Source organism: Microtus oregoni, unplaced genomic scaffold, assembly GCF_018167655.1.
Source record: "Microtus oregoni isolate MIOR12 unplaced genomic scaffold, Mior012 000031F_ref0000149, whole genome shotgun sequence".
Lineage (NCBI taxonomy): Eukaryota > Metazoa > Chordata > Mammalia > Rodentia > Cricetidae > Microtus > Microtus oregoni.
The window spans coordinates 18,598,826-18,611,336 of record NW_024543090.1 but is presented as its reverse complement, the minus strand read 5'-3'; the positions used below and the strand labels follow the sequence as shown (position 1 = coordinate 18,611,336).

Here is a 12,511-nt window from a genome sequence, read left to right as displayed (position 1 = left end):
CAGGCTGCGATGCCGTCAACTTTCAGCGCGGTCGGGGTGGTCAGTAGCACGGTATAGGGTCCCTTCCAGCGGGGTTCCAGATTCTTAACCTGATGTCTGCGGACCCACACGGTGTCGCCAATCTGGTAGTTATGAGGCACCACTGGTCTGTCCAATTGCTCCTGGTAGGCTGCAGCAAGTGGTTTCCAGACCTCACGTTGCACGATTTGGAGTGCCTGCAAATGAGCTTGCAGAGAAGGACTATTAGCAAAGTCTGAAATATTGGAATCAAAGAAATTAATGAAGGGCGGGGGCGCCCCGTATAGTATTTCAAAGGGAGTAAGTCCATGGGGTCCTGGAGTGTTTCTGGCCCTGTATAGGGCCAAGGGTAGTAGGAGTACCCAGTCTCTAGAGCCAGCTGCAAGCGTTAATTTGGTCAAAGTCTCCTTAATAGTTCTGTTCATTCTTTCTACCTGTCCTGAGCTCTGGGGTCTGTATGCACAATGTAATTTCCAATCAATCCCCAATAGCTTGGCCACCAACTGACTTACCTGGGAGACGAAGGCGGGCCCATTATCAGTGCCCAACATTTGGGGCATGCCATACCTGGGGAAGATTTCTTCCAGTAGCTTTTTGGTCACAATCTTTGCGGTCTCATGCTTGGTCGGGAAGGCTTCCACCCATCCCGAAAAGGTGTCCACAAATACCAATAAGTACCGGTATCCATACATGCCTGGTTTTACTTCGGTAAAGTCAATTTCCCATTGTACTCCTGGTCGATGACCGCGAATTCGCACCCCCTGTCCCACCTTGGCTTTTCCTGCATTCACCTGTGTACATGCTCTACATTTGTCCACAACCTTTTGGAGGATGCTGTCTCGCCCCAGTAAATAGCAAAAAGTCTCCTGCCGATCTAACAATGTTTTCATCTTTCGGGGGCTTAGATGGGTCAGTTTATGTAAGTAATCAAGCATCTTATAAGTGTATGCCATCGGCATCACTGTTTTTCCCTTCCATGTCCATTCGCCCGTTCTCTGGTCCTGCTCCGCTCCCATGTCTGCCAGGAGCTTCAGATCCTCCTCATCATATTCGAGGGGGTCTCTCCTATCCTGGTGCATGGGCAGTATGGCTAGCGGAGCCTGCAGGGCCACCTGTTTAGCGGCTTCATCAGCCAGCCGGTTTCCTCGAGCCTCAGGGCTGTCTCCTTTCTGGTGTCCTGGGCAATGTATAATGCTCAGTTTTCGAGGCAGAAATAAAGCTTTTAACAAGGCTAAGATCTCTGTTTTATTTTTAATTTCCTTTCCTTCTGAAGTCAGTAGCCCTCTTCTTCGGTATATTTCCCCATGAACATGAGCAGTGGCAAAAGCATATCGGCTGTCAGTGTAGACATTGAGCTTCTTACCTTCTGCCATCCTCAAAGCTTGTGTCAAGGCGACAAGCTCTGCTCGCTGCGCAGAAGTCCCTGCAGGCAGAGACTGTGCCCAGATCACTTCGGTCTCCGTGGTTACCGCTGCACCCGCCTTTCGCTCACCTTCCCGCAGAAAGCTGCTGCCATCAGTGTACCAGGTGACATCCGCATCCCGGAGGGGTTGATCCGTCAGGTCCGGTCTGGTCCCGTGCATTTCCGCCAGGATCTCGAGACAGTCGTGTTGTTCCGTCTCCCCCTCCTCTGGGAGTGGTAGCAGGGTTGCAGGATTGAGCGCCACCACTGGTCCGAAATGGATTCGGTCCGAGTCCAGGAGCATGGCCTGATAATGGGTCATGCGGGCATTGGAGAGCCAGCGATCTGGGGGTTGTCTGATTAGAGTCTCAATTGCGTGTGGGGCCAGGATGGTCAAAGGTTGGCCCATAGTCAGTTTGCCAGCGTCCTTGGTGAGGACTGCCACTGCTGCTACCATTCTGAGGCATGGGGGCCATCCTGCGGCCACGGGGTCCAACTTCTTGGATAGGTAGGCTATTGGCCGCCGCCAGGGCCCCAACCTCTGGGTCAAGACCCCTTTTGCATATCCTTGCTTCTCGTCAACAAACAAATCAAAAGGCTTAGTCAGGTCAGGGAGGCCTAAGGCTGGGGCTGTGAGCAGAGCCCGTTTGATTTTCTGGAAAGCCTCATCCTGATCCGATCCCCATGAGTACATCACCCCCTGCTTAGTCAGTGGGTACAGAGGGGCTGCCAGTTCCGCGAATCCGGGGATCCAGAGCCGGCAGAATCCCGCTGTCCCTAGAAACTCTCTCAGCTGGCGGGGTGTCCGGGGTGTAGGGATTTTCATAACTGTGTCTTTCCTGGCCTCCGTTAGCCACCTCTGTCCTTCTTTGATTTGGTACCCTAAGTAGGTGACCTGCCGTTGGCATATTTGGGCCTTCTTGGCGGAAGCTCGGTACCCTAGGTTCCCCAAAGCTTGTAGTAATGCCTCAGTTCCTTTTTTACAGTCCTGAGCCGAGGTAGCAGCTAGCAAGAGGTCATCAACGTATTGCAACAGCATCAGGCCAGGATGCCTCACTCTGAAATCCGCTAAGTCTCGGTGTAGGGCCTCATCGAACAGGGTGGGGCTATTTTTGAAACCCTGAGGCAACCTGGTCCAGGTCAGCTGTCCCGAAATCCCCAATTTAGGATCCTTCCATTCAAAAGCAAATATAGGCTGACTTTTGGGGTGCAGTCTCAGACAGAAGAATGCATCCTTGAGGTCCAGGACGGTATACCAAGTATATGAGGGTGACAGTCCACTTAACAGATTGTAGGGGTTAGGAACTGTCGGGTGTATGTCTTCCACCCGTTTATTGACCTCTCTTAGATCCTGTACAGGTCTATAGTCCCCAGTTCCTGGCTTTTTCACGGGCAGCAAGGGGGTATTCCAAGGGGACCGGCAGGGGACTAATATTCCCTGATCAAGAAGCCTTTTGATGTGAGGCCTTATTCCTTCCCTTGCCTCGTGAGACATGGGGTACTGTTTAATCGAGACAGGAGTAGCAGTTGTCTTGAGGCTTACCATTAGAGGGGGCTGCTGTCTGGCCAGCCCCATTCCCCCGGTTTCTGCCCATGCCTGGGGAAAGCGGTCCAGCCAATAAGCCTCAGTGGGGGCCACAGTGGTACTATCTTTTTCATGCAGCCTATATTCATCTTCTAGGCTGAGAGTCAGCACATGTAAGGGTTGTCCCTGAGGGCCAACTACCTGTGCTCCGGTTTCCTTGAAGAAAATTTGAGCTTTTAATTTTGTGAGCAAGTCCCTTCCTAGGAGCGGATATGGACAGTCGGGCACGTGGAGGAAAGAATGAGTCACCTTACCGGTTGCTAGGTGAACCTTGCGATCCGTGGTCCATCGGTATCGTTTTCCACCAGTGGCCCCTTGGACCCAGGCAGACTTGTCACTCAGGGGTCCGGGGTCCCTGGTTAGCACCGAGTGTTGAGCTCCTGTGTCGACCAGGAAGGTGACGGGTTGCCCCCCAACATCTAAGGTTATCCTGGGCTCAGGGGGGGGCTCCTGGCCCTGACCCCCCTAGTCATCCAGGGTCAGGAGGGAGGTCCGGGGTGGCCCGAATCTCCTGGGCCCTCTCCGTTTCTTGGGGCAATCTCTTGCCCAATGTCCCTTTTCCTTGCAGTAGGCACATTGGTCCTTGTCAAGGGGTTGCCTTTCCCTGTCTCCTCCCTGTCTATCCTGCCTTTGCCCTGACACTACGGTGGCCAAAAGCTTAGTCATTTCTTTATGTCTCTTGCGATCCCTCTCCTTTTCCTTTTCCTCAGCTTCTTTTCTGAAGCGGTCCTCTCTCTCCTCTGCTTCTCTCCTGAGGCGGTCCTCTCTCTCCTCCTGCGTCTCCCTTTTATTGAAAATCTTTTCTGCCTCCTTTAACAGATCCCTGAGTGAACTTTCCCTGAGGTTTTCTAGGCGCTCCAGTTTGCGCCTGATATCTGGGGCTGACTGCCAAATGAAAGACATGGAGATATTGGTCTCCTGTCCGGGGTCGTCGGGGTCATAAGGAGTATACCTGCGGTAAGCCTCTTTAAGCCTCTCAAGGAACGCAGAGGGAGTTTCCTCTGACCCCTGTATAACCTGCTTTACCTGAGCCAAATTCGTTGGGCGTCGAGCCGCCCTGTGGAGACCCGCTATGAGCAACTGGCGATAGAGAACTAGGTGATTCCTACCTTCCACCGTGGTGAAATCCCAAGAGGGACGTTCAAGGGGAAAGGCAGAATCTATTTCATTAGGCAATTGGGTGGAGCGGCCATCAGGTCCCCGGACTTCCTTCCGGGCTTCCAGGAGGACCCTCTGCCGTTCCTCCGAAGTCAGCAGGGTCTGCAACAGCTGCTGGCAGTCGTCCCATGTAGGCTGATGGGTGATCAAGATAGATTCAATCAATGCGGTCAGCCTAGAGGGGTCCTCAGAGAAAGGAGGGTTATTATTTTTCCAGTTATAAAGGTCCGAGGAGGAAAATGGCCAGTACTGCAATTGGCCATTCATTCCCGTGCGGAGAGGGAATGCCTGTGAGGAGGTTGTATCTGCTGCATGCGGCTGGTCCCTCCGTCCCCTCAGGCGCGCGGCCATCGGCGAAGGATCAGGAGAGGCAGGCGTCTCTCTCTCAGTGGGGTCAGCCTCATTCGGAGACTGCGGGGCTGGCTCCTGGTACGGCGGAGGATCCTCCGTGAGGAGGTCCATTAGCAAGTCGCCCTCTGGAGGCAAAACTTTGGGGATAGGGGATCCTGAGGACTTGGTGAGGGCTGGGTAGAGGGAGGAGCGGGGCGGGGGTCCCGTAGGGGTGGGAAGGAGTGGAGGGGGTAGAGTGGGTGCAGAGAAAGTGAGGGTAGGGGGATTTGGGGCGATGAAGGGCTTGACCCAAGGCGGTGGGTCATAAACCATTGCTTCCCAAACCACAATATATGCGACCTGGTCTGGATGCCCGTGAGGGCCAGGATCCATCACCTTGGCCTTCACCTGTAAGATAACATTGATGTCAAAAGTTCCATCCCGAGGCCAGCCCACATTGAATGTGGGCCACTCTGAGGAGCAGAAAGTTACCCAACGTCTCTTCCGAATGTCCAGTGACTGGTTATTTGCAATGTCTTGGACATCTCGCCAGTGCTGCAAAGTGAGGCTTAAAGGGGTGGTTACAGATTGGCCCATTCTCTCAACCGCGGTGACAGTAACAATCAGACAAACGCACAAAATACAACTTAGACCAACACAAAATCGCGCAGCGCGGCTTCGGCGTAAGACCGAAAGCAAAACTTCAGACGGAGACTCTGAGGATCCGGATTCCTCGTCTCCCAGAAGAATCACATACCCTTCGGACTGTGGGGGCGCCCCAAACAATCCTATTCGGTAAGGATTCACAGAGTTACCGATGGGCCAGGCACCACATCCAGCCCCAGATGCCCCTGAGACGTCTCCCAGGGCTGCGGTCGGGGGTATGAGCCCGTCGGCTCCCCGCGTCCGCCCGATACAGACCTAGTCGGCCAACTAGTACAGAGTCAGTCGCAAGCGCAAACACAGAACACCGAAACACGGATACACTGAAACACTGATATTCAGGGGAAACAATCGCTGGCCAGCTTACCTCCCGGTGGTGGGTCGGTGATCCCTGGACAGGAGTCTCCAGATCTCGGTGGGACCTCCAAATGAAAGACCCCCGTGGTAGGCAGTCTTTCAGACCGGGGAGACCCTCCCAAGGAACAGCGAGACCACTCTCCGGATGCAAACAGCAAGAGGCTTTTATTGAGTACACAGGTACCTGGGGCGGCTTAGTCTTTCGGGAGACAAGCGCGCCTGCAGACTGGGGGAAGGTCTTTTTATAGGAAAGAGGGCAGCAGAAGCAGATTACAGAAGCAAATGCATCGTTAGTGGTCAGTTGGAATGGGGCAAGGGGCACAGGGGGTTTTTCCTTTCCCAGCACAGATGTATGGGAACAGACATCCTGTTAATTGATGTCCTGTCCTAATCTATGGATATATAGATCCTGTTTTGCAGCCAGGGACCCTGACCTTACTCTGCACTTACAGTCGTACGTCAAAAGCTCTTTGAAGTGACGTTACAGCAGATAAGCTGGGATCTTTCATAGGGGGAGTTGTCTCTTCTGTGAATTACTGATATTCTAAATTGGGCACGTATACTGACTATAGGCATCCTGTTTCCCTAAGCAACCGGGATGTTCTCATTAGAGCAGGCCAGCTGCGGGTTCCTTATCGCTTGAGGCCAGATGGCTGACCGGCTGACCGCGGATATCTTGCCTGGCTTTTCCGCCCTCATTTTCAAGTCGAACTTCCCTGCTCTAATTACTTGCGTTGCTGCAAAGTTTAAGCCTTGCAAAATGGCGTTACTGCTGCTTAGTGAGTGGGGGTCTTTCAAGTCTAACTAATATGGTTATTACATGTGAAGACATGATGGCAAAGCCACCCCGCTTCACTTCTGAAAAGCTGACATCATCATACTCGGGGAGCAGGGTTCTGACACCAACCCGGTGTGTTTGAGAAGACTGTCTTTGGCTGCTCCCTTTAGGCATGGGCCCATTTTGAGAATCTTGAGCCCTCCTCAAATAAAACACAGCTTCCCAGGCCAGCAGCTAAGGCTATGCCTGCTGACCTCACAAGCTGGACACGATTCAACATGATGCTTCTGGAGGCTTCCAAGGACACCAGGGAAGGCAACTTACAGTTTGGGGTTCCGAAGACACTTATTTACGGTGTATCCTCCTGTACCTCTAATTGTTGTGTCAAGAGCTTATATTAGTTCTAAGAATAAATCGTTTTGATATAAAATGATAAAATCGAGGAACACATACTTCGGTTATGACTATGCTCTGACATTTGACGTGGCTGGAGTTTTAATTTGAGAGTTGTAATAGCTACAAATGAGATGCGTCATGCATGGTTCAATGAATGCAGGATGGGGTAAAATCACGGCAGACATGCGCGTAAGCAAGGTGGCATACTTGGCCTCACAGGCATCTGTGACCAGTCTGCTCTGCTTTGTAGGTTCTGGGTGAGATGACTGAACTGCTGTCCTCCTGCAGAAACTATGACAACTACAGGCGAGCCTATGGGGAGTGCACCCACTTCAAAATCCCCATCCTGGGGGTGCACCTCAAGGACCTCATTTCCCTGTATGAAGCCATGCCCGACTACCTGGAGGATGGGAAGGTGAACGTCCAAAAGCTCCTGGCCCTTTACAATCATATCAATGAACTGGTCCAGCTGCAAGAGGTGGCCCCACCACTGGATGCCAACAAGGACTTGGTGCACCTGCTAACGGTGAGATCCCCATGGGAGAATAATCACTACGTACTAGCTATGTGCCGGGTCCATTCGACTTCCCTTCCCATACACTGCCAGCTCCTCTTTAGGAATGGGATACAGAGACACAAAGTTCAGCTTCGCAGAGGAGCTGACATTATTAAGCAACTTAGAATCGAGCTGGGGAGCGGGACCCAGAGGCTTTCTTTTAAGCAGTGTGCCTTGTAAACTTCTAGGGGTGTGCTCCTACTCTTGCAAAAAGCTGTCCCTAAGTTTTCAAGGTGGAGCTGGTAGCAAATCAGATGCAAACCTTGGTCACTAGTGGAGACAGCGTGTTCTCACTAAACACAATAAGGCAGGGGTAAAAAACAAACAAAGCAACAAAACCAGCTAGTTTCAGCTTAGATCTCTGTGCCTGAACACATCCCAGCCAAGGGTAGGTGTGGGGAGTGGAGATCAGCTTTGCAGTGGGTGCGGGTGACATCTGCTGCACTTCCTTCCAAACTCGTGATGCTCCAGAGTGCTAGCTGCACAAATGTGGGCCTCTGCTCTCCAATCTGCTCCCTCCTCTCTGAACTCTACGAGGCCAGTCTTGGGGTGATCCAAACCTCCTATTCTAAAATTACATAAGTTGAAACTTGGCTTCTCTGTCCCCAGTGGGAGGAATGGTGGCCAGGGTCTCTTCCTGCCTCACAGAGCATGTTGATGGAGCCAGGGCTTCACCCCCAGCTTGGGTGCAGTTTGGGGGTTCAAACCCTCTTTCTTTAAACAAGTGACTTTGGCAAGTCTCACACACCAACATCAAGTCTTTAGAGATGCATAGATAATAAATCACAAATAAAGAGAACATCTTAGAACTTGGTCAGTATTTAAGAACATTCTCACAGGAACGAATTAAAGTTTTCCCTCAGGATTTTCATTTTATATTTGTTTGTATGTATACGTGTTTGTCTGTGCACAAGATGGAGCAATGGCTTACACGCGCGCTCACACACATGCACACATGCATGTGCACACACACACACACATGTGCTCACATGCCATGGTGTGAGTATGGATGTTAGAAGACAACTTTGTGGGGTCGTTTCTCTTCTTCCAGCTTTATCTTGGTTCCAGAAACTAAGCTTAGGTCTCCAGGCTTCCACAGCAAGTGATTTTACCTGCAAAGGCATCTTGCTGGCCCCAACTTAGTGTTTTCCAAACTGCTGAGTCTGGAGAGATGGCTCGTGGTTAAGAATACTTGCTGCACATACAGATGCCCAGGGTTCGATTCCCAGCATCCACGTGGTGATTCCCAACCATCAGTAACTCCAGCTCTAGGGAAACTAATGCCTTCTTCTGACCTCTGAGGGCGTAAGCACACCATGCACACATACTTACATGCAGACATAGTGCTCAAACATGCAAGAAAATGAATACATCTAAAAACAAACAAAATCCCTGCTAAGCACTAAGAAAATGGGCTGGAGAGATGGCTCAGCGGTTAAGAGCACTGCCTGCTCTTCCAGAGGTCCTGAGTTCAATTCCCAGCAATCACGTGGTGGCTCACAACTACTTGTAGTAAGATATGACACCCTCTTCTGGCCTGCAAGCAAACAGAACATGCCTGAAGGCATGCAGACAGAACACTGTATATATAATAAATAAACCTAAAAAATGGAAAAGAAAATGAACCACTGGGAAGATGTAGGCAAGAATAAGACCTCAGCTCTAGGAAAGGTAGTGTTCCGGAAATGAACCGTGTTCTGCTTCAACTGCAGTTATCCCTGGATCTGTACTATACAGAAGATGAAATCTATGAGCTCTCCTATGCCCGCGAACCAAGGAACCACAGAGCCCCGGTAAGTTTCTTATCCTGACGCTGAGTGTAACTGGCCTTAGAAAGCTCCTCAGATTCCTTCTCAAGAAGCTGGGCTTCAGTTGCTTACTAAGTGTACGGTTTGTGCTGTGTGCTCAGCTTTGGGCAAGGCTTCTCACCGTAAGTGCAGCTTGTTGTTGAGATGAAGGGGCCACTGTGTGAACAGGAAATGACTGTGTGCCCAATGGGGGTGGGGTCAAATCCGTCAGAGGCAGTGTTAGGAAGCACGGTGCTGTCTCCCGCCTGTCAAAGGGTCCCCACGTCTTGTTTCTAAAACAGGATGATGACAGCAACACTCACACTAAAAAGCAAAATTCATAAAACTTCCTACCATGGGAGAAAGAAAAATGTCAGTGGCCTGTGGTGTTCTGGGTTTGGAAGGTTCTGGATCTTCTGAACTCCTGTGCCCACTAGGACTCAAAACAGCACCAAGTCCTGGTTTTGCACACAGTAGGACCATTACAGGTTACCTGAGCCTGCCTCTCTTACTGACAAGTAAGCCCCAGAATTCTTTCCATCTCCTAGAAGGCTTCCTAACTCCCCAAGCAAGAAGGACTTGAGGGAAGAGAGTTGCCTACCCACAAGAAATCCATTTTTGTTGTTGTTGTTGTTGTTGTTGTTATTTGTTTTTGTATTTATTGTTATTAATTGTTGCTAAATCCCATTGCCTCTATGGAATGGTCAGGAGGGTCCACACCCAGGGCACTAGAGGTGTTTCAGAAGAAGCGTCAGCAACTTCTATTTTCAGGGGAATTTTAATTGGGGCCAAAGTTTAAATTACCAACGATAGATTCTCTCTCGGCATATGCAGAGTGCATTTCCTCCTTGTACAGCTTGCTGTCTTGATTAGCTTTTCCTCATCCATCTCTACTAAAATGGGACTGGAGCACAGAGGCAAAGGGCAAGATTCATGTTAACCTTTGTTGATACATCTGACAAAGAAGCCAATGGAGAGGGGCCTGGAAGTCAGGCCCACTGAGGAGCGAAATTGTCTGCAGCTTGGGGTCCCGTAGCCGCTCTTTAGAAACCTATTGGCCAAGCTAATTCAGACAGATTCAGACTGTGTGCTCCTTCTTTAGCCACGGCACACAGTCAGATATCGCGAAAGGAAGGAGCCCTGTTAACCCATGTCAGTCACAAGGGTTTCCCTATTCCTTTTTAGCCACTGACTCCTTCGAAGCCGCCAGTTGTAGTGGACTGGGCCTCTGGAGTATCTCCCAAACCAGACCCAAAGACCATTAGCAAACATGTCCAGAGGATGGTGGATGTAAGTACCCATTTCAGCAGACAAAAATCGCGGTATAGCCTGCTTTAATTTCGGGATGTGGGGAGGAGAAGGCGTCAGAGAGATAGAGACATGGAGGTGAGGATGCTCAAACCCGTTCCCTTGGGAACACAAAGCTGCTCACTCCACACACGGTGGCTGTAGAACGTTTCAGAGGAAATAATGTCAACACACTGGTCTCCAGTGGGCGGGTTTGCCATGCTTAAAGGCCCTTGCAGGGGAACATACGTTTAAAAGTTACTGGTTAATATGTGGCCAATGCCAGCATATAATAATGCTAAGACGGAGGATGGGAAACTTGGCACCGCTTGGTCTGGCTAACTGCTAAGGAAGGGGATGGACTGCATGCTGTCTTCACGCTCCAGTCACACATGCAGAACAACGAGGAGCACAGGACTCAAGGAGAACACTTCCAATTGGGTTAGCCTGTGAGCTTCCCAGGGAAGGGAAGAGAGACCTGCAGGGAAGGCAGAGTGGAGGGAGAACACATATCCTCTACCCCGTGGAGTAGCTGTGTGCAGCAGCCAGGGCGTGGCACAGTTGATATTTACAGGTTGAGAGCACCTAGGCACCCTGTAGCGGCTGGGAGAGCAGAGGCCCGGGATGTGCCCTGCCGTGCCAGTGCCACAGTTGAGGGGGCACAGCTCAGCGCTGCTCTTACTTAGGCTGCTGCCGAGCTTTTATATATATATATATATCTGCCCCCTTGTCATTTAGCTACAGGGAGAGGTGATTGGTTTCCTTCAGTAAAGGGAATAAATCTTTTCTTTTTCAGTCTGTCTTCAAGAACTACGATCTCGACCAGGATGGATACATCTCTCAGGAGGAGTTTGAAAAGATTGCCGCAAGCTTTCCATTTTCCTTCTGCGTGATGGACAAAGACAGGTAAGGGTGGTGCGTGGGACTGTGCAAGCAGTCACTGAGGAACTTGCAAACGCGTGTGCTGCCAGGCTTAGATGGAATATCCTGGAAGCAAATGCCGCCATCAAGTGAAGGCCTCATGCCTGTACCCTGGGCTGCTGCAGCCCATGATATCCATAAGCTTTCTGAATACTCCCAAAGACTCCCAGTGCCACCAGCGTAGGAGAAACACCGGGTATTCCCTCCTGCTTTGGCGTTACAAACCATGGAAGAACTCATAGTTCTATCAATATTTCCTGCGTTTTTCTTGTGGCTCTAAAAGCTTTATCCCAGTTCTCCACAGAAAAACAAACGCTTGGCCGTGGGTTTTACACATGGCTTCCTGTCTCAAGTCAGACACCGGAGCAGGAGGCCTTTGCTTTCCTATACACACATTACACAGCTTCCCCTTCAGTTCTGAGCACACGGATCCGTGTGGCCATTTACCACGAGTGATAAGCAGTCAGACTGCCTCACTCCCAGCCCATGCTATCCTGCGCCCTAAGGATGAGGAGAACTCAAGGAAGCAGCCACAGGAAGGACAGAAGGGAAGGTTAGGTCCAAAGGCTGGAAACCTCCCTTCCCATACTCACCGCCTTGCCTGTCATTTGCTGCAGGGAAGGCCTCATCAGCAGGGATGAGATCACAGCCTACTTCATGAGGGCCAGCTCCATCTATTCCAAGCTGGGCCTGGGCTTTCCTCACAACTTTCAAGAGACCACCTACCTGAAGCCTACTTTCTGTGACAACTGTGCTGGCTTTGTAAGTCACTTTTAGAGTGTCAGAGCTAAACGTGGTGTGTGTGTGTGTGTGTGTGTGTGTGTGTGTGTGTGTGTGTGTCGGGCAGTGTATGCAGAACAGTTTAAACGAGTAAGACACGCACGGTCTCAAAATCCTTACATAATCACTCCTGCTCAGAACCCAAAAGAACACCTAGAAAACACAATCCTCTATGGACTTAGCCTGCATCTAATTTCTTCCTGCTTCTTTTTTAATTCCCTGGTGCAATAAAGTTCTGGAATAAATGGTACAGAAATGTGGAGTTTGGCTATGCCTCTTAGAAGTGTTCCATGCTGTTTCAGATGTTAGAAGATAAGCACTCCCTTCCCCTTTCAAAAGAAACAACTTACCTGCGTTCCAGTGGGCACTCCACACCCCACAGGGTGACCCTGGCTAAACTCAGGGTGTCACAGAACAGACACTAGAAAGATATGGCAGTGGAAGAGAGACTTATTGAGAAGAGTGAAGGTTGGTAGGACAGGGAGAAGGATAA

General features: G+C 50.6%; 1 protein-coding gene across 1 annotated transcript in view; it reads left to right on the top strand.

The window, feature by feature from the left end:
• The window catches only part of Rasgrp1 (RAS guanyl releasing protein 1), a 73,989-nt gene that overhangs the window by 52,321 nt on the left and 9,157 nt on the right, over nucleotides 1–12,511 (top strand). The window contains exons 9-13 of the mRNA XM_041678825.1: nucleotides 6,938–7,213; nucleotides 8,956–9,036; nucleotides 10,216–10,320; nucleotides 11,114–11,223; nucleotides 11,856–12,000. Coding sequence (XP_041534759.1) covers nucleotides 6,938–7,213; nucleotides 8,956–9,036; nucleotides 10,216–10,320; nucleotides 11,114–11,223; nucleotides 11,856–12,000 — 717 coding nt within the window. The remainder of the gene's footprint in view (nucleotides 1–6,937; nucleotides 7,214–8,955; nucleotides 9,037–10,215; nucleotides 10,321–11,113; nucleotides 11,224–11,855; nucleotides 12,001–12,511) is intronic.